The 26,601-nt window shown below is 42.6% G+C and overlaps 1 protein-coding gene across 1 annotated transcript in view; it reads left to right on the forward strand.

Annotated features, from left to right (window-relative positions):
- The window catches only part of PI4KA (phosphatidylinositol 4-kinase alpha), a 105,365-nt gene that overhangs the window by 5,658 nt on the left and 73,106 nt on the right, over positions 1-26,601 (forward strand). Inside the window, exons 2-18 of the mRNA XM_054995735.1 lie at positions 814-930; positions 3,361-3,454; positions 5,714-5,802; positions 8,668-8,740; positions 9,045-9,304; positions 10,070-10,136; positions 12,544-12,692; positions 13,973-14,038; positions 15,572-15,668; positions 16,921-17,112; positions 17,724-17,824; positions 18,951-19,080; positions 20,512-20,641; positions 21,495-21,590; positions 23,210-23,393; positions 24,293-24,396; positions 25,476-25,644. Coding sequence (XP_054851710.1) covers positions 814-930; positions 3,361-3,454; positions 5,714-5,802; positions 8,668-8,740; positions 9,045-9,304; positions 10,070-10,136; positions 12,544-12,692; positions 13,973-14,038; positions 15,572-15,668; positions 16,921-17,112; positions 17,724-17,824; positions 18,951-19,080; positions 20,512-20,641; positions 21,495-21,590; positions 23,210-23,393; positions 24,293-24,396; positions 25,476-25,644 — 2,118 coding nt within the window. The remainder of the gene's footprint in view (positions 1-813; positions 931-3,360; positions 3,455-5,713; positions 5,803-8,667; positions 8,741-9,044; positions 9,305-10,069; positions 10,137-12,543; positions 12,693-13,972; positions 14,039-15,571; positions 15,669-16,920; positions 17,113-17,723; positions 17,825-18,950; positions 19,081-20,511; positions 20,642-21,494; positions 21,591-23,209; positions 23,394-24,292; positions 24,397-25,475; positions 25,645-26,601) is intronic.

The raw sequence follows: 26,601 nt of genomic DNA on the forward strand, positions 1-26,601 counted from the left end.
CTTCTTGCCCTCCATGCATCTGACGAAGAGAACTGTGATTCTCGAAAGCTTATGCTACAATAAAGTTGGTTAGTCTTAAAGGTGCTACTGGACTCTTCTTGATTTTGCTACTACAGACTAACATGGCTAACTCCTCTGCATCTAGGATAGTAAGAGGCTCTCTCTCTCCTGTGTGCGCCACTTGATTAATCCATGAGGCTGTTAAAGTTATCAGTTGCATAAGTTATTATTTATTTATTTTTATTTTTAACCCGCCCTCCCCGCAAGCGGGCTCAGGACGAGGTACAGTATTGATTAATGTTCCAAAGACACCGGCTTAAGCTACAAGAAATCTATGAGTCTTTAAATAATAATAATAATATCATTCAATTTATATACCGCCCTTCAAGACAACTTAATGCCCACTCAGAGTGGTTTACAAAGTGTGCCATTATTATCCCCACAACAAAACACCCTGTGAGGTGGGTGGGGCTGAGAGAGCTCCAGAGAGCTGTGACTGACCCAAGGTCACCCAGCTGGCTTCAAGCGGAGGAGTGGGGAATCAAACCCGGCTCTCCAGATTAGAGTCCCGCGCTCTTAACCACTACACCAGACTGGTTCTCTAAAGTGCCACAAGACGTAGTGTGGTTTTTCACTTATGAAAGGACCTTATTTGGTTTCATGGAAGATTCCTTCAATGCTGCTGGTTTTTTGCTTATGTCTTATTCATGATAGGATTGTTGTCTAATTCTGCATAATGTTATTTTTAAATATTTGGAATTATGTATTGATTTTACAATAAAGATCCTCACACCATTTGCTTCTTTCCTGTAGGTACAGAAACTACTATGCATGTGCCCAGTAGATATCCATGGGATCTTCCAGCTAGACGAGCGTCGCAGAGATGCTGTGATAGCTTCGGGAATTTTTCTTATTGAATCTGACCTACAGGTACGCACTTGTTACATTTATGAATAGTTCGCTTGAACAGCTGTGAGAGCACCAGTGCTTTTGAAGAAAGCATCTGTATAGCTTTTGAACTGTGGATTGATCACATTCCCCTAGCCCTGACCAGAAGCTAAGTTTTTAGAAAAGTTTCCTTTTAGGAAGTATGTATCTGGTTTTTAAATATTATTTGGTTTGGTCCATAAATTACCTGAGAGTGGAAATAAAATAAATCATTAACTTGATTTTCTCTCTCTGTGTTCTTTTCTTGGGTAGTGTAACTGATCATTTAGGGAGGTTGTACAATACTGGTAGTTGATTATTCTGTTTAACTTAGCAGATTTATACCATTCTACGTCCGTTGAAGTCAATAGGTTTAAAAGTATGTAACTCTGCTTAGGATTGCATTGTTTGAGGAATGGTTTTATGTAGCTCACGGGGTTGAACTAGATGATTTCCATGATCTTTAAAATCTGTTGGAAAACAGAGATCCAGTGCAGAGGGAGATGGGTCCACAACCCCTTTTCCATAATATTACTAATGTATATCATTTTAGTAATAGAAAGCTTTCTTTCACAACTCATGGGAATGTATGCAAGAAGTTGTAGCTGTGGCTGAATAGTACAGCAAAAGCTTTGTGTACAGAAGGTAGCAGGTTCAGTCCCTGATATCTCTCATTAAAGGATTTCACGAAGTAGGTCATGGGAAAGATATTTCTTTGTAGGAGTTGCTACTGGTCAGAGTAGACAATAATGAGTTAAGTCGCCCGAAGGTCTGGCTCGACATAAAGCAGCTTCATGTTTTGTATAAATTGTGCTTGAACTCTGTTAGAGGGCAGATGCAATCTTAGGTTTTGGTCAGTAGGCTGCAAAATATTTTTTTAATGAAAAAGAAAGTGCGAGAGCAATGATGAGACTTTATGTAAATAAAATTTTAGAAGAAAGAGATTTCTGGAATTGTGGTGTTAAATTCATAAACAGATATAACAGTGAGGTGTTATGCAAAAGGTGGCATCCATTGTATTATGATGTGTGATACTGGACTTTTGGTTGGAGATGATAAGTACTGGAAGCCTGTTCCAGAGCAGTCTGCGCAAAGAAACCTTCGTTTAAAACTTTCTGCCTTCTGTATGGATGCAGATGCAATGAATATGCAGTGAGAATAGAAAGGAGAATCTTTGCTAGATAAGGAAACAACTTTGATAGGTTTGTGGATGCTCTGCTTCACTGAGGCATTTGCTGCTGTTATGCCATGGAAAACAGCTTTCCCTTCACCCCACCTGCTCACTATCTTGGCCGAGGCGTGAAGAAATAATTCCTTTCTAATCTGAAAGCCTTTCATAATAATAACTGCGCTTATATACTGCTCTTCTAGACAGATTAGTGTTCCACCCAGAGCGGTGAGCAAGTTAGTGTTATTATTATCCCCACAATACAGCTGGGGAGCTGAGAGGAGCGGCTTACCCAAGGCACCTACTGAGCTCATGGCAGCAGTGGGATTCGAACCAGTAGAGTGCTGATTTGCAGCCGAACCACTGTGCTACAGTAGCTCTCACGAGGCCTCTCATGTGCCTTCCATACCACAGATACTCAAAAGTGCAAACCTGGCCTAAGGATTTTTGGTACCCATGGTGGCTTGTGATTTTGGTGCCGCCCTTGCAATGACCCAGGTACGCTGCGAACCCACTGTGTGCCCCCCCCCCGTCACCCACTGTGTGCCCCACCCCCACTTCATTCTGGGCGCAGGTGGAGCCAGGCAGGCAAGGAGCTGCCAGTAGTAGGGTGATGTGAAGCCAGCAAACTGCCTGCTCCATCTTCCTTCCTACCTCTGTGACAGAGGTGGGGCTAGGGCAGGCAGATACAGCCTGGTCTCCAGCATTGCTGTTGACTATACTGTGATCCTGGGTGGCAACACTGAACCTGCACTGGCACGCCTTGTTCCAGTGTCCTAGGAAGTCGCCGAGGTCTCCCTGATGGATGAGCTGCCTCTCAAGGGGTGCTTTGCCCCTTAACTGTCAACATGCAGACTAGAACGTTTTAGCTGTTGTGCAATCGGGGTAATTTGCTGAAGACCAAACAAGAATCAGTAGAAGGAGCAGAATACATACAGGAGTTTCAAATGGTGGTCTTAAAATTATTGTAATCGCCATTCCCTTTGTGTCACATTCCAATCAAGATACAAGACGTCAAAAGCTGGAGACACAGTGAGCTTCAGGAGAAGGATCGTATTTTGCCTTACGTACTGGCTAGGCTGGAATGCTTTAATCTGCTATATAGCGTGAGATTTAATTTAGTTACTAAGCCTTTGTATAATATGTGAACTCTGTGGGACTAATCCTCAGAGTCACCATCACTTTAATGGCGCTATTGTTTTGCACCTTGTATCTCAATTCATATTCCTGTGCTGTTCTCTGAAAAATCTCCTCTTGCCTTGCAGCATAAAGATACCCTCGTTCCTTACCTTCTCCGGCTGTTAAGGGGCCTCGCCAAAGTGCAATGGATAGAAGAAAGCAATTCACGGAAAGGCCGAGGTGACACTTTTGCTCTTTTTCATCAGAAGGGGAAAATACTGTTTTCAGTTATGCTCTCTTTTTATGTGATATGGCAGCATTAGGGTGACTTCTATAAGATGGAGGTCCTGTACTTGGGCCATGGTGCAGTGGATAGGGGGATCCAGCTCCCAGTGTTCGATGGGGCGCCACTTGTGCCCGTACCGGCGGTCAGGAGTCTTGGTGTGACACTGGACTCCTCCTTATCAATGAAGGCCCAGGTCACAGCAGTTGCCCAGTTTGCCTTTTGCACTTTTGGCAGGCCAGGCAACTTGCCCCCTATCTTTCAACCCATGACCTAACTACGGTGATCCATGCAACGGTCACCTCCAGATTAGACTACTGTAACTCGCTCTACTCAGGGCTTCCCTTGGGTCTGACCTGGAAGTTGCAGCGGGTTCAGAATGCTGCTGCACGTGTCCTGGTGGGTTCACCATACGGGGCACATGTGACTCCAACCTTGCAGCAGCTGCACTGGCTCCCCGTGGAGTTCCGGATCAGGTTCAAGGTCTTGGTCTTAACCTACAAGGCCCTAAATGGACTGGGACAGGCGTACCTGAGGGACCGCCTCTCCCTGTATGTACCCTGGACTCCAGGGTACATACAGGGAGAGGTAGTCCTTCAGGCATGCCTGTCCCAGTCCATTTAGGGCCTTGTAGGTTAAGACCAAGACCTTGAACCTGATCCAGGGCCTGGAGAGCGCTTAGATCAGCAGGAAAACATCTACTGGTGGTCCTTGGCTGTAGAGAGGCTCGACTGGCCTCGACCAGGGCCAGGGCGTTTTCAGTCCTAGCCCCAACCTGGTGGAACTCTCTGTCGGAAGATACTTGGGCCCTCCAGGACCTTGTGTCCTTTCGGCGGGCCTGTAAGGCAGAGATGTTCCACCAGGCATTTGGTTGAGGCCAGTATTCAGATCCACCCATTGACCTCCTTGCCTGTCTCCTATTAGTGGGGGGCTATATGAGTCATCTGCCCCAACTCGCGTCTTCACCCCTCTCTTCCCCTTATGGTTGGCAGGGAAGGGTGGATTGAATCCCATCCTGGGATATTAGGAACATGGTGCAGAGTTTGTTTTTATGCTGCTAAATCTGGCTTTTATTATTATTCGATGTACTGTTTTATTAATGCGTTTTTATCTGTATGTTGTAATCCGCCCTGAGCCCATTCGTGGGGAGGGCGGACTATAAATTTAATTAATAATAATAATAATACATTTGTTTTCTTTAACTCTTTGAACATTGAGGTAAACACATGCATATTTTGTTTATAAAATCCCTCCCCCTGTTTTTTCCCCTTTTTCCTTTTTGTAATTCTGTTACAGAAATACTGGTAGTGGAAAATGGAGGTGGTAGTATGTATTGCATTCAGAATTAAGAGGTTTGTGTACAGGAGGTCCTACAGGCCTCATCGCCAGCCAAGTTGATCCCAAATTCCATTGTGTTTGCGCAGGCAGGTACAGGCCATTCTACTTCTGGTATTCCTGCAGCAGAGAAGGGAAGCCAGTGTTCAGTTTGAGAAACTGCTGGTCTCTTTAGTTGTTAGAGATACTGTGTTCTTAAGTATTCCTGTGGGTGCCTGCGGTTCTCACCTGTGCATGCAGCTTCTTGACATCACAGCCTGTGAAATGCTATATTCCCAAGGAAAACTAGGATGTTTCATGTATTTCAAAAAAGCTGTGGCTGCTCTATTTGTACAGCTCTTCCTTTTTCTTTAATATACATGGGAATGAAGACATGCTGTCATCGTTTAATCGAAAGCAATGGTTTACTTGAGATATCCCTCAGGAATTCTTCCAGACTCAGGGGAACCTCTTATCCACAAGTAGTCCCCACATGGCTGGGAGATGAATGCATGGGTGGGGCCCAGTTGTATATGCATTTGCCACGGAGTTGGCACCCGTGTTGTGGCATGATGCTGATCCCATGGGGAAGACAAGGTCCTGCCCACGTGGTAGGCTTATTTATATGCTCTCCCATCCACGTGGAAGCTATTCATGTATAAAGGGCTGTCATGCATGCGGCCTAATAACTGAAGGGCTCTTGTGTCTCTTTTTGGACAGAACCCACATTATGAAATGTTCTTATGTGTGCTGTGCGTTGACCTGTTAATAAAGTTATGCTGTCTGTGCTGTCAGATATAGAGGAGATACAAAATTTAGTGAGTTACAGTGTTTCAGAGTTGCTGCTGCATGTTCAGCTGATAAACTGTAATCCTGTTGTCTGTCTTTTATCATACTTACAGGCCTGCTTCCCATTGCGGAAAACTTCAGCTTTTGTTTAGTGACCTTGTTATCCGATGTTGCCTACAGAGACGCTGTTCTTAGAGAGCAGGTAGAATTCACTTGGGAAATTGTAACGTGCGTTGCAATCGATGCCAGTATGCCTCAGTTCTTATAATAAATGTTTCCCCAGGTGAAAGGAGTGAAAAGTATCATGATACTTCAGCCTCAAAGTGCCAAGGCACACAGGTGTTTGTGGAATGGGATAACCTGGAATCGACGACTACAAAAAATCCCTAAAAATGCTTCTTATTTGTAATCTTCCAAGAAGGTTATTGTTTAACTCACACTACCTGCAAGTCTTTTGGAATGCACTTCTTACTCAGCTAAGAAGAACATTCCTTACAGCAAAGCCTAAACTTGTACACACAAGCTTGTAGAGGGCCATTCTAATATACATTAGCAGACTAAATGTTTCTTCTAATAATATTTTCCTCTGGTTGGGGGGCAGTTCCTTTAGGTGGGCAATTACTCTTCCACATATAAACTTGCTTTCTTTTGAATCTTTGTGGAGTTCTCAGATCCAGGTTGGGGCATCAAGTATAACCAGGGTGGGTTGGAATGATAAAATGGCCCAGGAGCAAACTGAGCTGTTAGCTGGAGCTTGGCTCAGATTTCTCCTGGCCCCCACCACCCCTGATTATAACCATTTGATCCAGCAAGAGTGTAGGATATAATTTGTCATTTAAACTGATAAAGAAAAATGGTATAATTATAATTGACTGACTTTGACTTGCGAGTCAAAGCTCCCTTAATCAGATAACTGACAAAGGGAGCTTTGACTCTCGAAAGCTTATATTCTGGCAATCTTCTTGGTCTGTAAGGTGCCCCTGGACTCGAATATTGCTCTTCTACTGCAGACCAACACAACTACCCATCTGAAATGATTTCCATTAGAGTTGTATTTCTGAATTTGCGAATCACTTTTCTTCAAGCTGCTGCTTCAGTTTCTTATGAGCTTCTTTGAGAACCAGATTTCAGTCTGGGCAAGTGGGATATAAATGTTAGAGTAAAAAAAATCACAGAAACCCAGAATAATGTATTGCTCTTCCTGAACTGCAAATTTTATAAATGTTTTCAATTGGCAGGAGGGGGTTATTCCAAAAAGGAATATTTTTCATTGAGTGCCAGTCCTTTAGATAAACTTTTAAAAGATATATTTGCGTTATCTTGTTACAAACTAATTTGTTGGATCTTGTGGTTTTTTAAAAAAAATCTTGAATAGTTTTTCCCTTTTAAATGCTGTTTTTTCCTTACTGAGCCTTCTCCTCTTGGAGGAAGAAGGCATCCTTGCCATTAGTCAAAGATGCCCTTCATAACTCTGAGCAGAGAAAACAGTCATTAGAAGCCCAGTATTCTATTCAAACAACATATGTCGGGCAACCTCTAAGGAAGCCATTCATCATATTTTCTGCTTCTGAACTGAAAAGCAGAAAAGTTGGAACTATTTATTTTATTTATTTATTTTCCACCCTCCCCACACCAGCAGGCTCAGGGTGGATTACAACCATATGCAATTAAGAGACATAAAACAGTCAAAGTTACACAGTTAAAAATACATATATATATACATAATCATAATGACACAGTAACCAACTGACCAACCTTCACCCATCTCTAGAGCATCATACTGGGGACTCTTTGCTAGATGGAGGTACTGCTCATAGGGAGGGCATATTCTGCAATCTACTGGCCAGGGGGCTCTGCCTAGCACTGCCCATACGCCTGGCAGAACAGCTCTGTCTTGCAGGCCCGGCAAAAGGATAACAAATCCTGCTGGGCCCTGGTCTCGTTAGACAGAGCGTTCCACCAGGCTGGGGCCAGGACCGAGAAGGCCCTGGCCCTGGTCGATGCCATGTTCTCTAACATACATAATTCACCATATGGTAAACCATTTCTTTTAGGTTGTGAGTATGAATTAACGTTTTTAAGAAAAGTGCTTGTCAAGTGTTATTTTTTAATACAGAGATACGTAACATAAGAGTACAAATAGAGTCTGCTGGATCAGACCAGCATCTTGTTTCACACAGCTGTGCCAACCAGTTGTTCTGGAGGGCCAACAGACAGAGCATGGAGGCCGAAGTCATCCCATGATGCTGCCTCCTGCCACTGGTGTTCAGAGGTTTGCTGCCTCTGCATATGGAGGTTCCTTGTAGTCTTTATGGTTTGTAGTCATTGGTAGACCTCTCCTCCTTGAATCTTTTTAACATTTTAAAGCCATCTGTGCTTGTGGCCATCACTATGTCCACTGGCAGTGAATTCTACTGAGATGATACATATACTTAGATTGTATGTATCGATATTGGGGGGCTGTCTTTTTTGCTCCTCCCCCCATTTTGAACCATAAACTCTTAGCCATAAGATATTTTATTAATTTGAGCTTAAACTGGTGCTTTTTCTGTAATGCTGCTTGTCAGGGCTTTTTTTCTGGGAAAAGAGGTGGTGGAACTCAGGACCGCACCATGATGTCACTTTGAGTCAGCTGAAACAAGGGGGGAGTTTTTTAAGTTTAAATCGCCCTCTGCAAAAATGGTCACATGGCCGGTGGCCCCGCCCCCTGATTTCCAGACAGAGGGGAGTTTAGATTGCCCTCCGCACCATGGCGCAGAGGGCAATCTCAACTCCCCTCTGTCTGGAGATCAGGGGGCGGGGCCATCGGCCATGTGACCATTTTAAAGAGGTGCCGGAACTCCATTCCACTGTGTTCCTGCTGAAAAAAAGCCCTGCTGCTTGTGAATTTTTGTTAGCTTAGAAAAAAGGATTTTAAATATTAAAATATAAATCGATTCAATGGCTGTGAATATACAAAGCTCCATTTAATGTTTGAAAACGGTTAGCTTCCCTGCAGTCACCCTGTAAGGTAAAGTTCATTCTTTCTACATGAGAGTTTTTAAAAGGACTGTCTCGATTGTTTTAGGTTTTAGAAGCAATTTTGCAAGTGATGCAGGTCCTGCTGGGAATGTGCCAGTCTCCACAAATCCAGGATAAAGGTATGGGAAACTGTTCCTGTTGCGTTTCTTTTTCATTGTAGCAAATGTAAAACCAAGCCACTTCTCTCTCCTGTTACCTTCACACTGTCACAGAGTGAAATGCACAAGGTAATGTTACACAGTTGAAATACAAAAAAGTTTGTATTTTTAAATGTTCGAGTTTTCCACGTCATATTGAAGTTCTCTTGTTTCCCCTCTTTAACATAGATGTTTAATAACTAATACTTTTAGCAAGCTGGCATAGGTGTTTTGAGTAATGAACTTTTAGAAGCAAAAGTTAAATGGCTTAATCTCTGTTTTCCAGAATATTTGTGCAAGTATGCTGTGCCATGCCTGATTGGAATTTCACGCGCGTTCGGACGCTACAGCAACTCTGAAGAGTCTCTGCTGTCCAAACTTTTTCCTAAAGTTGCTCCTCATTCCCTCAAAGCCCCAAGCGAGTTGGATGGTATTCGCAGGCGCTCTTTTAATGATTTCAGATCAATTCTTCCAAACTCTCTACTCTCTGTCTGTCAGGAAGGAACCTTAAAGCGGAAGGCCAGCAGTGTTTCCAGCATCACTCAGGTTTGTGTAAAAGCATTCCCTGAATAAAATGAACCATAGATCTGTATCATTTGCAAAATAGGGTTGACTGAATACAGGCACATCTACAAGACTATTTCTGGTTACTTTCCCGGAAACACTTTTTTGTTGGTGTAAACTCTTGCATGGAGATTAAAATAGCAATATTGGTACCCTGGGCTAATCAGAGGAACAAAGCGGTTAGTATTTATTGGCTGGGGTGAGCATGGCTATAAAAGCCTCTGATCTTTGGAAATAAGCCTACAAGCAAAGTTCAAATTGTCAGTCATAAACAAGCCAACTTTGCAGCTGTGTGTAGGACTTGGGACAGTGAGCTTTTTAGATCTCCTCCCCAACAGGAAGAAATTAGAGAGACATTTAGATCTCAGGTTGTTGTTGTTGTTGTTGTTGTTAATAATAATAATAAGCAGCACTTATATAACACTCTTCTAGACAGATTAGTGCCCCACTCTTTATGAAAAATTCTGTTGATTAGGGAAATTAGGTCCTGTTGATAGGTTTTTGGAATTAATTAGTGATAGTTTTGTGATTGGGTTTTGGGGGGAATAATAAAGAAATAAGGGCTGGTTCATGTAGATCCATTCTTCTAACTGTGGCACTTTTCTTTGGTGCAAGGAGCTTCAAAGGGCGCAAGGTTCCTTGCTGTGGAAGGAAATGCCACCGTTAGAATGTGTCCAAGGGCTCCCGTCCTGTAAGCCCCAACTAAGTGAAACATGCCAATATGCTATGCTTGTCTTCATATTTCAGGTCAGTCCCGAGCGTGGAATTCCTCCTCCTTCTTCCCCTGGAGGAACTGCTGTGCAATACTTTGAAGGTAAAGTTTCACTCTCTAGTGTAAGATTACTGAGAAGTCGGGTTTATTTTTTTTACATCTCTGAGCACAGACCTCATAGATCAGCCCCACGTAAATGGTTGCCTTGTGATGAACACTCCAGGAGAAAGGAAAAGGTGGTACAGGGATGCTAGTGGTGGTTGGTCATCTTTGCTGTGGGAATGTTCTTGGGCACAGAGGGCACTGTCTTACCATCTGTCACAGTGGATCTGTGAAGAACATTGCTTTGCAGTATCTAAAACTATAATTTATCCTTCTATGTTCGACAGGAAGGCTGTTGCTGTAGGGCATGGGTGCGGATTACTACATCAAGACTGTAATCCTGTACAAGCTCACTTCGGAGTAAACTCCACTGAACTCAGTCGAACTTCTGCTGAGTAACCATGTATAGGCAGCAGTTTCAATATTTTCTTGGAAGCAAATCTCACTGGCATCAGTAGGTCTAGCTTCTCAGTGAGCGCAGATGGGCTCAGATGGCAGGATCTGTTTTCCTTGTTCATGGGTCAGGAAAGGTATATGCTCGGAAAATCTTTCTTTCCCTGCTAGTTTAGTTTTACTGTACTAGGGAAAGCATAGTTGAGAAGATTAAAGAATCTAAAATGAGAGGGAATTATATTTTCTAAAATTTCAAATGAGATGTGTGGATCTTTTACAGTTATAAAAGCTGAGCAGCAATAATCAGAAGTGAAAAAAAGAACACGTGGCTTGTGCCAATATGAAATTAAACCAGTTGAATCATCAGGGAATACTTAGGTTGGGTCCACAGGAGTTAAGTGTGAGACGGTTCTTGATCTGCTATTCCTAGCAAATGAGACAAGATGACATTGCCCTCTGTCAAACCTTGTCCTGTCTTGAGTGTAAGTTCTCCCGGAAAGGATTGTCACAAGAGTTTAGCTTGTTGGAAGTACTGAATAAATTTTAAATAGCACCAGTAATTTTAGTGAGAAAACTTCTTCATCTGGAACCAGCAACAACTGAATGACCGTTGCTGGGGAGCACTAGCAAGAGAAGTCTCTTGCTTCCATGCTGTGCTTGCGGGCTTCTCCGGGGAATCTGGTTGGCCACTGTGAGGGACCTTTCATCTGACTGAGTTGGTCTTCTCTTATGCTCTTAAATTATAGCACTAATCGTACCACATTATAGCATTAAGTGCAATTACGTGCTTTCAGGGGGGATTTTCAGAACTCGATGAGAAGCTCTGAGCCATTCAAGTTTCTTCCCTATTGCCAGGTTAAAATGGTGTAATAAAAGATTAACAGTTCCTATTTCTTGTTGGTTTAGATATAAACCTTCAAGCTGTTGTTCTGGAAGAGCAGCCAGCTTTATGCTTTTTGGAGTGAGGATGACCCACCTCAATTCCAACATGGGACTTATTTTTTTTTTTACCATATGTCTGTTTTTGTTTCTTCTGTCTTTTTGGTAATGAGATACAAAAGAGGGTGGGGCACCTGTAATGCTGTGTAGGAGATTTTGTTTATATGTATAGTTTATCACACGTGGGTGAAAAAGTCTTGCGTATCAAAATATCTTCTATACAACTTCCAAAGATTAAAGAATTGTGTTTGTGATCACCATCTGTTGATAAAGAAGCTCACACACACTCAAGAAAGAAATAAACAAACAGCAGTGTTACTGATATGAATCATATTAAGTCTTAGCACAGCCTACTTTTGGGTTTCAATACAGTAGGGTTTTTTAAAGAATATTTTCCCCCTGCAATTGATTTTACATAATTTCACAAGGCAACTACAAAATAAGAAGAATTCAGAAGTTTTTAAAAAATGTAGAATACTGTTTAAACCTAATTAAAAGAAGAGGCAGCTGCATTATTTAAATCTTCCCAGAAGTAAAAAAATATCTAATAACAAATACTGGAGTGGTGGCAGATTACATCTAAAAGAAGAGGAGTTGCCACTGAGTGCTGACCAGATGCTTCTGGGGAGGGTGTTCAACGAACAGGGTGCTACCACAGAGAAGGCTCTGTCCTCCTGAGTCACTACTTGCCCTAGCTCAAAGGTCCGTGGACTTTGGAGCAGAGCTTCAAACAGAGATTTTAGAGAATCACCAAGTTCACATGGATGTGGCAAGTGGCAGCCCTTTGAGTGTGAGATGAGTGTCCGATGCATTAGATAATTATTCTCAATAGAAATTAGTGATTAAAGATGTTGTTGTGGTGGAGATATTCAGCTCATCGTCTTTCCTGCATGCTCAGAGAAAACAATACAGTCTACAAACAAACTAAGCCAATGTTATCCCATGATCTCCCATCAGACTGTCAGTGTAAAATATCAGTTGTGTTGGTTTTTTATCAGGCAGTGGGTCACATGGGCAACATGGTGAACCTTTTGAATACATCTGTTGAATTTTCTCCCCCTTAACTTATAAGCAGGCTCCTATCTGCCTGATGGAAGCGCAGTGGATCCTGATTATTACTTCTCGACAATAAGTTCCAGCTTCTCAGTTTCTCCCCTCTTTAATGGCATCAGCAACAAGGAGTTTAACATTCCATTAGAAATGCTTCGCCAGCTGCTGAACATGGTACGTTATGAGCCGTTTCAGAGATCGCATAAAATCCCATGGCATTAACATTCTTCTAGGCTAAATAAGGAGCAGCATTAAAACTGTCTTAAGTCAATGGTGCTGAGTTACATACCTTTATAAATAGTTGAAGATCGTGTTCCTGGGGAAGAGGGTACATTTGTCATACGTGATAAAACTTAATATTGCCAGAAAAATATCATAAAGTATCAGGACCAGACACTTGGAATCCATGCTTCTTGGCATCCATCTGTACTCTGATCATGTGTTTGGCTGAGAATAGTGGGTTTCCTTTGTTGCCCAGTTTTTGTCTCCCTCTGCCTGCACGTGCTGACCAGCTCCCTGACTTCCCACTTTCTCCCCTTGTGCTGTGCCTCCCAGTGAACTATTTCCCCTTAATCTTACCGGTAGGTTGCTGCTGCTAATCCTTTCATACTTTGCTGCTCTGAGAACTGGCTTTTCTACTATCCTGTTCTGCTGCAACCAGCACTCCCCTTTACTGTTGCTTGGCTTTTGCATACCTTCTTCCAGTGGCAGTCCATCCATCCACCACCTAATAAAAGAGAGGTGGTAAACAGTTGTTGAGAGGCAAGGCTATGCTTTGCTTGCATTAATATCTTGAGAAATGTTTCCATTTTGGTTCAATAATAATAATAATAATAGATTTATATACCGCCCTTCAGGACAATTTAATGCCCACTCAGAGCAGTTTTACAAAGTATGTTATTATTATCCCCAAAACATTCACTCTGTGAGGTGGGTGGGGCTGAGAGAGCTCCTAGAAGCTGTGACTGACCCAAGGTCACGCAGCTGGCTACAAGTGGAAGAGTAGGGAATCAAACCTGGTTCTCCAGATTACAGTCCCGCTGCTCTTAACCACTACACCAAACTGGATCTAATACAGTGGCATTTTTTCTTGGGGCCATTGCATTTCTGTTATTGTAGCAGTTCCTGTCTAGGGCTGTACGTTTAACATTTGACCTATATTTTACATCCCCAACCTTAAGTTCTAACTATCATTTTAGTACCGTGAGATGTTTGACGCCTTAATTAATGTTTTATTTGAGCGACTAGATTAGGCAGTCCTGTACATACATAGAAGTAAGTCCCACTGTGTTCAATTGGGCTTAGTCTTGAGCAAATGTGGACAGGATTGCACTGGACTGTACTATTGTATGTACTAATAAATGACATAAATAAATCCACATTGCTTTTGTGGAAAGAAACACTATTTCATAAAATGTTATCAGTGAAAAACATCAATGTTTTTGTGTCTCTAGGTCAAACAGATTGTTGGAGAATCTGTTCTGAAAAACTTAGATGCGGTTGTTGCTGAAGTTACTGAGGTATGTTAATTTTTCACTGCGTGAATTTTTTTTGGAAAAATTAAGTGTTTCCAATTTTAAGTTGGAATGGCTTGACTTTTCGATTTGTTTCTAAGAGGTAGTGCTTACAGAAGCTTGCCTAACAGAAATATTAGCAAAATATGCAAAAGAGATTTGATTTTTTGAATAGTCACCTATAATGTTGAGGCTGTGGAAATAAATTTTTAAGCTTTAGCATAGGTATGCGGTATAAATGGATGCCCCAAGTGACAGATGTCCCTAATTCTAATATAATGAAATATAATCAGAAGATGTCCTAATCCTCTGCAAATTGTGGTTGATTCATGATTGGTGTTGTTAGTGTTCTGATTTTTAATTTTTATAATTTTCTCTGGTTGGAATTACTCTGCACTTGACATTGTCTATCGAGGGAATTTTCTACCTAAAGCTTTTTAGAATTCTTGGCAAATGGGGCAATAGATAGGTAAAAAGGCAGCTGCCTGGCTCTGTGTTTTGAACACACATGAAGCTGCCTTATACTGAATCAGGCCATTGGTCCAGCAAAGTCAGTACAGAGTCAGTATTCAGGCTGGCAGTGGCTCTCCAGGGTGTCAGGTGGAGGTCTTTCATATCACCTACTACCCAATCCTTAAATGGAGGTTTCAGGGATTGAACCTGGGACCTTGTCCATGCCAAGCAGCTGCTCTCCCACTGAGCCACAGCCCTTCCCTTCCTTTATCTTCTTCTTCCTCCAAAGAACTCAGAGCAGTATATATGATTCTCCCCTCTCCCATTTTATCCTTGCATTAACCCTGTAAGGTAGGTTAAACCGAGCTTACATCACCCAGTGACTTTTTGAACCTAGCCTCTCCAACAGTTATACTTGCAGTCAACTTCTGGCATTTAACTGCAGGATCAGACAGCTGTCTAATATTTTTCAACAGAACTAAACTTTGCTATATGTTTGTTTAGCATTGGGAACTTGGTGGCATATTTATCACAACTTGTCTCCCACTCTTCCCAACCCTTGTGTGATTTTGGTTATAAAAATCTTTGCAGAAGAGATTGCAGCTGACAAAGTAAGCGGTGACTCACGGAAGCTTATGGCGGAACAAATTTGGTTGGTCATGAAGGTGTCGCTTGCTGTTTTGCTTTGCTGCAACAGACTGACACAGTTATCCTTTTAAAATTTTATTCCTACAGAAATTCAACCAAGGATTGTGATGTAAGCAACAAGTTTATTGTGGTGTAAGCCGCCACCAAAAATTTCAGTCAGTAGGCTGGGAATAAATACTTTTAAATAAAATAAATTTCAATTATCTTCTTGATATGGATTATATAATTTTTGTTAACATTGGTTGGTACGGGAAGGCAAGCAATAAAGTGCTTGTGTTCAGTGGATTTGTGTTGCTCGATTTGATTGACATACCCAGGAGAACGAGGAAGGTCCGAGGTACAAAAGTTACTTTTTAAAATACACTGTTCAGTTGACTTTTCAATAGAAATGCCATATGTAACTGAAAGTCTTTTCTCTTTCTGTTAAATATTTTATAGGCGAACCCCCATGTTGATCTATGCTACAAAATGTTCAGTGACCCTCTTTACGTTGCCCAGTTTAAAATGCTGCGAGACACATTATACTATATGAAAGGTAGGATGTTTGAATGAATGAGCTTTCGTTTTCTAGACGATGACAATATTTCTTGTGCATTCACTTGCTGTATAATAAGTTTTCTAACAGCAAACCAGAGACACTTTTTGTTATATAATGCATGTTATTTCATCCTTACTCTGAGGAGCTCTGGGTGCCATACATTGTTCTTCCCTCTCCTGAGTAAACCTTACAGCAATCCTGTCAGGTAAGTTACTCTGGGAACGACTGGCCCAAGATCAAATATGACTCTATCCTAATGGCAATGGACTTAAGACCAAACTACAGGATACCTTTTTTAATGTGCTGAGTCAGGGCCGGATCTAGGGTTGCTGACGCCCAGGGCAACCCAAGTCTGGCCCCTTGCACGCGTGCACAGCGCGCGCGCTCCCAGCACTGCGTGATGACGTCACTTCCGTGACATCATCATGCACGGCGGAGCGTGCTGCCCATGCAGCAAGCTGGGTGCCCCGGCGTGCCGTGGAGTTGGCAGAGGCAGCGCAGAGGGCTGGGAAGCCACCCATGCCATTTGCCTGCCCTGCAGGACAGGGGGCGCACAGCAAGCTGACCACCCCCCATCCTGCAGGGCAGGCGAAAGGCAGCGCGGGGGGCTGGGAAGCCGTCCGCACCACCGCCCACATGCTCCCGGCAGCTGGCAGCTGCGCTCAGCACCCCCTCCTTGGCGATGCCGGGGGCAGACTACCCCCCCCCCCGATCCGGCCCTGTGCTGAGTCCAGGTTCCCTAATTTGATTCACTTTTCCCACAACCATGCAACAGCTGCAGAGAATGCCGTTTTAAAAGATGGAGTGGGGGGGTGGGGATTCAGTGCAGACCTGTAGCATAAGGGGAACAGGGGCTTCTGTCTCCTGCCACGTTTTCCTGAGTTGAAAATGTCCTGGGGGGTTCTCTGCTCCGAGCTAAACCAGACTTAAAATGACATACTCTGCAGCTGCAGTGTGGTTGCAGGGAAAGCAGTCAGATCTGGGAAAGCTGGACCTGACTCTTTTTAAAGAAATATTGTGTAGTCATACCCTTAGGAGGGTGTAACTCTTCTTATACTGGCACTGCCAGAGAGTTTTATAGTTGAGTGGAAACTTGAGCTTGAAGTTTGTTGGAGAGGAGTTGAGGATCATTTATTTGTGCCACATCTTGAAAAAAACTGGATTTTTTTTAGATGTTAGTGTATTTAATATTGTTCCTTGCTCTAATATAACTGTTGAATTTAATTTTTTTTCCCCTTGATCCTCTCAGATCTCCCAAACTCATTTGTGAAGGAAATTCATGATTTTGTGCTGGAACAATTCAACAGCAGCCAGGCAGAGCTTCAGAAAATCCTTCATGATGTAGACAGGTTACACAATGAACTGAATCCCTTAAAACTGCGCTGCCAGGCTAATGCCGCCTGTGTGGATCTCATGGTGTGGGCTGTGAAAGATGAGCAAGGTAAATGATGCATGTGCTGTCCCTTTAAGAAAAAATGTTCTTTCTGCTTTTGTTTAATAGAACCTTGGATATTTGCCTGAATGTATTCCTTCTTTTTGAAGAATGCTGTTGACTGATGATATGATTTTTTTTTAAAAGTGCATAAACTTTATTATAATGCATGCTCAAATGTATCCCCCCGCTATGTGGCTTTGCTTAGTGATCAAGCTTGCCTCGCACACTGATGCTATTGGTTTACTAGAGAATAAATAGTTCTTTGGGTAATCCATCATTTCAGCCGTCAGTGACTTCAGTGATATTAAATGCATTTTGCATGCTTGTTATCGGTCTGTGGTTCATTCATAAGTGTCTGGTCCAATCAAAGTTAATGGGCTAAAGCAGACTTAATTGACTGCAGACTCGCAACCACAATTTTCACTGGCTTGTGAAATGCACGTTTCAGCTGCCCCATAATGTACTTGCTGTTTCTGGGGAAAATCTATACCACCAGTTCTTCAGCTAGGATGTAACAATCAGATTTGCCATTTTCCTAAAGGAAAGAGAGAAATCCATCCTAATGTCAAAACTTGTCCCCAGTAACACTTACTTTTTTTGTTCTTTTTGCTATCAAGGGGCTGAGAACTTGTGCATCAAACTGTCAGAAAAGCTGCAGTCTAAGACCTCCAGCAAAGTTATCATAGCCCACTTGCCCCTTTTGATCTGCTGCCTCCAGGTATGCCTAAGAAAATTGTTTTGCCTTTTTGTAAAATATGTCTGCATGAGGATTGCAACGTTTATTTCTGTTTTTCATGTAGTTCATGATGTCTCCAGCAAGCGATTAACTCAAGATGCAAGTGATTAACTCAACATGCTGACTATTAATTATGTGGTGAAACTAGTGCCTCGGTTCTAACCAGGCTTACTTATAAACAAATCCTCATGCACTTCCAGTGGTAGTTCAGTGGGTTACAGCTGTATTGCAGTGCATAGTTCAGTTACTTAGGAGCTACTCGAGTACTATAGATTAAATAGATTTAACTTCTTAACCAAGCAGAGAATCAAATTCTAGGCAGTGTTCAGCAGGGGTAGGCTGCCTTTTTGGCCCAAGCACTGAAAAAAAATGTAACACTTATCTATGAAGGTGTCGGGATGGGGGAGGTGATGGTTGTACATGGCCAGACACATTGGAAGCAAGCCAGAGCCCAGCAGTGCCTCAGGAGCCTTGGACACGTTTGGCAGCTTGTGTGGCTTTGGGAGTGATGTTGGGGGTGGGAGAGACTGTGGTTCCGTGATAAGGAATCTCCCTTGCCTGCAGAAAGTCCGAGGTTCAATCCCTGCCCCTTTAAAGCTGTGATCAGGTAGTACATGAGGAATACCTCTATTTGAGATTCTGGAAAGCTGCGGCCAGTCGAAGTAGACAAAAGTAACTTTGATCTACCAGCGGTCTGTCCTTGATATATATTTTTTATTTATATATATATATTTTTAAAAGTCCTGCTAAGGTACTTTGCAGGAAATGTGTCTTTGTTAAAGTGACCCAGTACTGCAGTTATCCCCCGTAAAGCAAATGGAGCTGGTAAGAAGAGTTTGTACTCTTTCTTCTCTTGCAATAAGGTTTTAAATGTCCTGTTTATTTTGGGTACTTTAAACCCGCTTTTCTCCACACAGTACAGACCCCAAGTGGCTACAGCACCCCAAAAAACTCTCAGCTGCCATCAGCTACTAATTCTCAAGGCAGGGCAGGTGGCAGCAGCCGTGCCCCTGATGAAGCCAGTCTCTCCCAAGACAGGCAGGCACTCGCCTCCTATGCTGCTGCTTTGCCTTTCTGCTGTGTGAAATCACTGAAACTGTCTTTTCAGGGTTTAGGCCGTTTATGCGAGAGGTTCCCTGTTGTGGTTCATTCTGTCACTCCATCTTTGAGAGACTTCCTTGTGATCCCTTCCCCAGTCCTGGTGAAACTTTACAAGTACCACAATCAATATAACACAGGTACGGTACTTCCATCACAACATGTGGTTTGCCAGTTAGCTATTGCACATCCTTTTTATTGTTTCAGTGTGATCGTTCCTTGGATTGGCGCCAAAGTTTGCTTTTCAGGAATAGCAAGGCACTTTACCTGGCTGGGGGGTGCAGGGAGTATCTTTCGTTGGTTGTCCCCACACATATACTGAAACCCGCACATCATCTTTTGATCCCCAGGGACAGTATTTTGGGAAGTGCAGTGGGCTGCAGCACAAGGGGAAGGGGAGATGGGAAAGTTTTGTTCCTCAAGTGGAATAGTAATTTGCGTTCAGCCCCTTGACTTTTCCTTCCTTCTATTTAGTTATTCCACCCCCCCCCCCAGTATGTGTTTTAAATTGTAAGCTGTTTGGCAGCAGGGGACTGCCTTTTATTGTACGTGTGTAATTATGTACACCGATGGTGCTGCAGAAATAATCTATACATTCTAATGCATTGTGGTAACACTGGTTGAAACTATATTGACTGCAACTACAACTTTAAAAAACCCTATATATTTGAGAAGTAGGGATTTTTTTAAGCAGATGCCTTCTAGTGTTGAATGTATATGTAAGCCCTTAGGGCAGATGCTGTCCTGGCTATCCTCTCCCAAGGGCTCCCCACAGGCCTCAGCTATGGGAGAGTGGGATGAGGTTATTTCATCTTGAGCCCTTTCTGTTCCCCCGTAGGGCAGTCTCACAGTCTTCCTCTCTGGCTTCTCAGCTGCTGCTCCTCAATCGCTCCTTCCCAGCCTGCTCCCAGAGCCTCTTTTTATTTCCTCCCTCATCCCCAGCCAAACCCACGTATCCTCATACCCAAAGTCTGGGCCAATTTGGAAGCCAGGAGCTGGATCACCCTCTGGGGGCTCTCCACCCCTGATACTGCCCGTGCTGGCTCCCCGAGACCAGGGCTCTTATGCACAGGGTGATTGGGGCTGGAACTACTCTGCCTTATCTGGGCCTCCTGGAGTCTGTCCCAGAAGTGGAGCGGTGTAGAGCACAGATGCAGCCTGCATCTGGGCAATCTTCTGTCTCCAGCACGGGGCTCATCGGCAGCTCAACTCCACTCCTCTGGCCATGGGGCTGCCTACCTGGTTTGTGTTGGGGCTGACACTTGGGAGCACTGGTGGGGGTGGAGGTGGCTGCTCCTGCCTGAGTGGCTGTTGGCTGCTTGGTTTTGCACTTCTCTTCTTGCTGGGGCCTGGAGGTGAGTTAGGGTCTCCAAGGGACATCTTGGCAGCTGGATGGTGGTTCCATGGAGCCGGAGCCACTGAGTCTGTGGTGCACACTGGTGCCATCCCCATTGTTCTGAATGCCAGGTGCAGCTATTTCACATGCTCTTAGAAGTAAATTGCTCTACATATACATCAAAGGTACAGCAAACAACATTTTGTCTCTGGCTGCCTTTTTTTTGTCCAATTAGGTGGCAATGACATCAAAATCAGCATAACAAATGAACATGCAGAATCCACCGTAAGTGTGATGTCAGGGAAAAAAAGCCAAGCCTCCATGTATGAACAACTTCGGGACATTGCGATCGATAATATCTGCAGGTAGGAATCTTGCTTAGAGATGCAGAGACATATCCTTTGTGGGGATGCTGTCAAGTTGCAGATGACCAATGGCGATCCTGTAGAATTTTCAAGGCTAGAGTCAAGTTTGGAAGGCAAAGGCTGCCTTCAGACTATATGATAAATCGAGACTTGTTGAACCTATGCTTTGTGCAACAAACTGGATAGACTACCATATGTTCCTAACAAATTATGGTTTGTGTTTAAACCCTGGTTTGCCTTCTGCTTATCTATCTCTTGCCTCCCAGTAGGGAGGATATTCCATTACTGCTGTCTCTGTTGCCAGTTAGCTGCAAGAAGAGGGACTATTCATGCTGTGGTTTGTGATCTGAGATGTTTCAGTAACCCGCAGTTAGTAATTAGCAAACTGTAGTTAGTGGTGCCAAACAACAAACCCCAGTTTAGTTGGACCAATGGCATTCTAACATTGCAACATCTGGGATTTAATCAAGTCATGGTTTATATACTGTGGCTTATTACAACATCTGAATGCAACCACAACAAAATTCTACTTTGAACAAGGATGTTCAGTTTCCTGCGACCTTTCTGAGCTTTGGTTTGAATATTGGTAAAATTAGGACTAATATATCAAGTACAGCCTGGCAGATGGTTTACATGTTGTGTTGGAATAAGATGATGCAGGATTTCCTGCTTGAACATTTTGTAGGAACTGCTTAACATTTGAAAAGTTGACTCTGGTTTCAGATGCTCTTGAGCATGGGCCAGGTACAGTTACTGTTTAGTCTCTTCAGTATTGTAAATGTTACTTTCTGGAAACATGAGATGCAAAGTGCTGTTTAATCACGTTCACTGTTACGTTCACCGTTTCTTGCAGGTGCCTGAAAGCTGGCCTGACCATAGATCCAGTCATTGTTGAAGCCTTCCTAGCCAGTTTGTCTAACCGTCTCTATATTTCACAAGAGAGTGACAAGTAAGTCAACCTTGCGCAAGATCGCCGTTGTTGTTTTTTTCCCGTTCACTTGAAGCACATTTGAAAGTCACTCTGCCCTGCTGCTGTCTTAAAGAAGTGAACTTGGGAACAAATATCTTTGCTGCTGGAGTTACCTTAATGTACAAAGCATCAAGGCCAATTAGAAGTGAATAATTTATAACTCGGCATGTAAAATTGTATTTGGCATATTTGTGAAATGTTAAGTTTTCTGCTGGGAGAATAGTTGTAGACAGCTGCACCCATTGCTGTTGCAGCATTTTTTTTTCCTTTGAGAGTCAGAAAAAAATAGAAAACACAAATTTTATGATGAAATGAAAGGAGCATAGTATTTGGACAAGAATAGTTCTGTACCATCACAGTAGGACTAGCAGCACATCTGGATATCAAGTTAAGTTTTGTAACACTGAAAGTATTGAACTCCCCAGTAGTATATGGTCAACATGTAGATTATAGCTTTTTAGTTGTGGACGAAACCCAACCATTATTATCATCTTCAGTGGCTCTGCTTCCAGTTCACCGCCAAATGAGGCTAAGATGAGTGGCAATTAAAAGAAAAGGCCTTATGAGTCATGGCACCAAAATTCTGGAATTCACTCACTAGAGGGATTGTCGATCCTCATCAATCATTGTCTTCTGCCAGCGCATTAAGATTTCTCTGTTTCTTCTGGCGTTTCCTTACTTACACCCCTTCTTGCTTGTTTTTTAATTGTCAAGCTTTATATTTATGTACTGTTTCTAAAAGTTGATTTGTAATCTTTTAATTGTTCACCGTCACGTTGAGGGCCCTGATTGGGAAGAAAAGTGGCACACAAATGGTTTAAATAAATAAATAAATAAAATTGCATTTAAACAAGAATCATATCCTTGAAAATATGTTGCATGCAGTGTGCATAGTAATTCTAATTCTTCAATTCTGTACCCTGTCTTACATAAAAAAAATTTATGTCCATAACCTCCCATTCTAAAAACAGCATTTGCTTCATTCAAAAAGAGAGATTATTTCCTAGGAGTCTGTTTCAGCGCTTCCTTGAATTTCCAATGTTTCCACTGGGTTAATAAATAGAGGCAAAGTCCTCGTGGGGGAAAAAAAAAGGCATTCTATACTTGGCTGCCTCTGTCACTTCTGGCTTGGCCCACAGTGTCTTAAGCAGGGCTTATTATCTGGGAAAACAGGTGGTAGAACTCAGTGGTGGAACTCAGGACTGCATAATTACGACACTTTGGGTCAGCTGGAACAAGGGGGGAGTTTTTTAAAGTTTAAATTGCCCTCTGTGAAAATGGTCACATGGCTGGTGGCCCCGCCCCCTGATCTCCAGACTCCCCTCTGTCTGGAGATCAGGGGGCAGGCCACTGGCCATGTGACCATTTTCAAGAGGTGCCGGAACTCCGTTCCACAGCGTTCCAGCTGAAAAAAAGCCCTGATCTTAAGTGAAAATATCACTGGAAGCTGAAACCTACAGAGTGGGAGTCAAATTTGCAGATACTGATTCTTTACAGGGTTAAGCTCCTGTCTTAGTTTTGAGATGCTTCAGGAGGAAAAACTCTCTATGGTTCTGCAAATGTAAATCAATCTCTTTCTCTTTCTCCCTTTTTGTTAGGGAAGCCCACCTGATTCCTGATCACACAATCCGTGCATTGGGGCACATTGCTGTGGCACTGAGGGACACCCCGAAAGTAATGGAGCCAATCCTTCAGATCCTGCAGCAGAAGTTCTGCCAGCCGCCGTCTCCTCTGGATGTGCTTATCATTGACCAGCTGGGCTGCTTAGTGATAACTGGAAACGTAAGAACAGATGAATGGGCTGAGAAACTGCCAAGTGCAGATGGTGTAGTCTGATGTCAGCTCTCAACAATAATTTCAAAATGCCATCGTAACTGAATAGGAGAAACCCTTGATCTCTTTGACCCTGGAATCTTGAATGCTTTTAAAGATGGCTTGCAGTGCGCTCACAATATATCCGCTGAATCGGTCTAGGAGAAAAGCGGGAAATAACATCCACATTGGGCCACTGTCAGTTCTTCCTAAAGTCTTTGCATGTTAATATTGGCAGTTGCAACGTATAACATGGCATGTGTGTGTGAATAAAAATATGGCGCTTAAAGCTCCCCTGGAGTGTTCAATTATTTAAAGACTTGAGGATGTATTCCTTAGTATGTAGAAAGTATGAACAACTCTTGTAGAAATGTGAGCAAACAGCTTGCTTCTTATTCTCACTAGAGTGACCAAAACCCTCTGCAAAGAGCAAAGGAATGAATCTAATGATAAATAGGTTATATTGTGTGTTGATAAGTATGTAGAGCTCTAATATGTGACTTGGCCTAGCTAGGATTCCAGGTGTGTAGGACTGAAATTTTCATTCTTGTTTCAAAGGTTTCCAATGGCAGGGAACTTTAAAGTACATTGGTTGTATTTGTACCATATTGATTCTAGAAAATTCCAATTTGTCAGACTGTGTAACAGCTGTATTTGCAGAACAGTTTCTTTGAGTTTGCCTAGTAGGAATGAATAATTTTGCAACTCCAGAGAAACTGAAGAACTCTCAGTGTAGAAAAACTCTAGAAGAAAAGTGCATATTTTAGATTTATCACACAGGTAATTAATCTGAAATTCTTTATATGTTGTTTGTTTGGATTTTTCTCAGGTTTTGTACTCAGTGCTCATCTACTCTTATTTTCATTTAGCAATATATTTACCAGGAGGTATGGAACCTGTTTCAGCAGATTAGTGTTAAAGCAAGTTCAATTGTATATTCTGCAACTAAAGACTATAAGGATCATGGCTATAGGTAACTTTTTTTTCTTTCTTCTTCTGCTAATTTCTAGTTTTATCATATAAAGTCTTGTGAGTCTGTTCCTCTCAATCCGCCCCCATCTTCCCCTTTACCTAGGGTGCTAACATTTCACTTCTGTGTTTTGAAGCTGGCCCTAAGCTTAGAATAGAATATCACCTCATCTTTATCTTCACAATTATTATACTGTAAGCATCCCCATTCTGTCTCATGCAGTTTAAGTAAATAATAATTAGTCTGTGTCGACTTGAAACGGGTGGCTTAACCTGTGTAATGTCTATGCAGCTGCCAGCAATGTAATGCTCAATGCTCCATTATCTCCTCCATTCCCAGCATATGAATCCCAAGCCTCAGAAACACAGGCTTGCATTCCTTGATCTTTAAAAAAATAATAAATCTGTGATGCGGCAATGGAGGAGCAGTACTTTTTTGAGAAACGTCTCCCTGGAAAACACAAGATGATCATAAGAGATCATCATCTCATGGTTCTGTGAGAATGGAACTTCTGTATAAGAAAAATACAAGGATAACTCTGGCCGATTATTTTTCTACTGACTTGCATATCTGTAGAATTGAAGTGGATGTGGTAAAATGTTTGCCCATATTCCACATCCCTTCTCTCCCCTTTCCTCCAAAAGTGTGTATTTCCTCTGTATGTAGAGTTAATATGTCAGTAACCACAAAATGCTAGCGAGTTATCTATCCACTGAAATAGGTCTACTCCTGGGGTTAAGTGTAGTGTGTATTTAATTGATGGCAGGGGCACGGAATGTTTACATGGGTTAATGAATTTCCTGTTGCTGTCGTCAAATCTCTTTTGCCTCTGGTGTATGTTATTGGCACCCCTGACAAATCTAAACTTCGTTCTGAGACGGCAAGGATTGTTGAAGTAATATTTGAAATATTTGGCAGCTTCTAGTGGCCCCAAGTAATAAATCTCTCCCGTCACTGCCTTTGTCCCGATTATACAGAGGAAGGTATTTTTGGCAAGCATGTAATGCTGTTGCAAATACGTTATCCAGGGATCGATGTGCCTGATTTTCCTTCTTTCCCCACCTCCTTTTGTTTCTTATCAGACACTGTTCCTTGGCTGTGATTAACGCCCTGGCTAATATAGCTGCAAATATACAGGGTGAACACCTTGTGGATGAATTGCTGATGAACTTGCTGGAACTGTTTGTACAGCTTGGGCTTGAAGGAAAACGAGCCAGTGAGAGGGCAAGTGAAAAAGGCCCAGCACTGAAGGTATGGAGTGAAGCAAATGAGTTCCTTGCTATCTTTAGAATAAAGCTGTGCCCAGTTCAACATGGTTGTGGATTTCAACTGGATTTAAATAGTCCACCAAAATCATGTAATGATTACAACTGCTTTGTCAAGGAAATGCCAGATCTCTAGTAGCAGAGCTGGATATCCCTGCCTGAGACTCAGGAGTGCTTCTGCCATTCAGATGTAAACAGTACCAAGCTGGATGCAACATTAGCTGATTCCGCACACGTTGGATAATGCACTTCCAACCCTCTTTAGAGATCATTTGGAACTGAATTTTTGGTGTGTGAAACAAAAAATCCACTTCCAAACGATTGCTAAATTGTATTATCCAACATGTGCGGAATCAGTTATTGATAAAGGCCAGCTTCATATTTTCTGTGGGAGTGACTCTGGTGCCAGTAGAGCATATTCCTGCATGTAGATAGTCTCAGGTTCAATCCCATTTCTCCAGTTAAAAGATCTCAAGCAGTAGGGGTTGAAAATACAATTGCTTGCCGGAAATGGTAAAGAACTGCCATCAGACCATTGTGTCACATGAAATTCTCTTACTGCTTCTAGCTCTGTTAGGGAGAGGGCCATGCATGGGGGTTCCAGCCAATCCCTGCCATCTCTAATTAAAGGATCTCAGTTGGCAAATGTTGCAAAATGCCTTTCTCTGCCTGAGATCCTATGGTGCTGCTAGCCAGGCAGGAAAAGGACGAGAAGTCAGGATATTGTATCTCAATAAAACGATCTTATTTCTTAGAGCTGGGGCATGGGTGTATAGTCAAGTGAGGGTACCCGAACCAGTTCAAGAATATAGCTGACTCTCAACCCCAGTTGCTAAAACTCTTACTCCAGGTTTTTTTTTTTAAAGTATTTTTAATTGTGGTTCTTGCTCCTGGCTTTGCTGCAAAGTTCCATGCACAGTAGACCCATCTTAGCATTATTTAG

The sequence above is a fragment of the Eublepharis macularius genome, chromosome 13 (genome assembly GCF_028583425.1).
Source record: "Eublepharis macularius isolate TG4126 chromosome 13, MPM_Emac_v1.0, whole genome shotgun sequence".
NCBI lineage: Eukaryota > Metazoa > Chordata > Lepidosauria > Squamata > Eublepharidae > Eublepharis > Eublepharis macularius.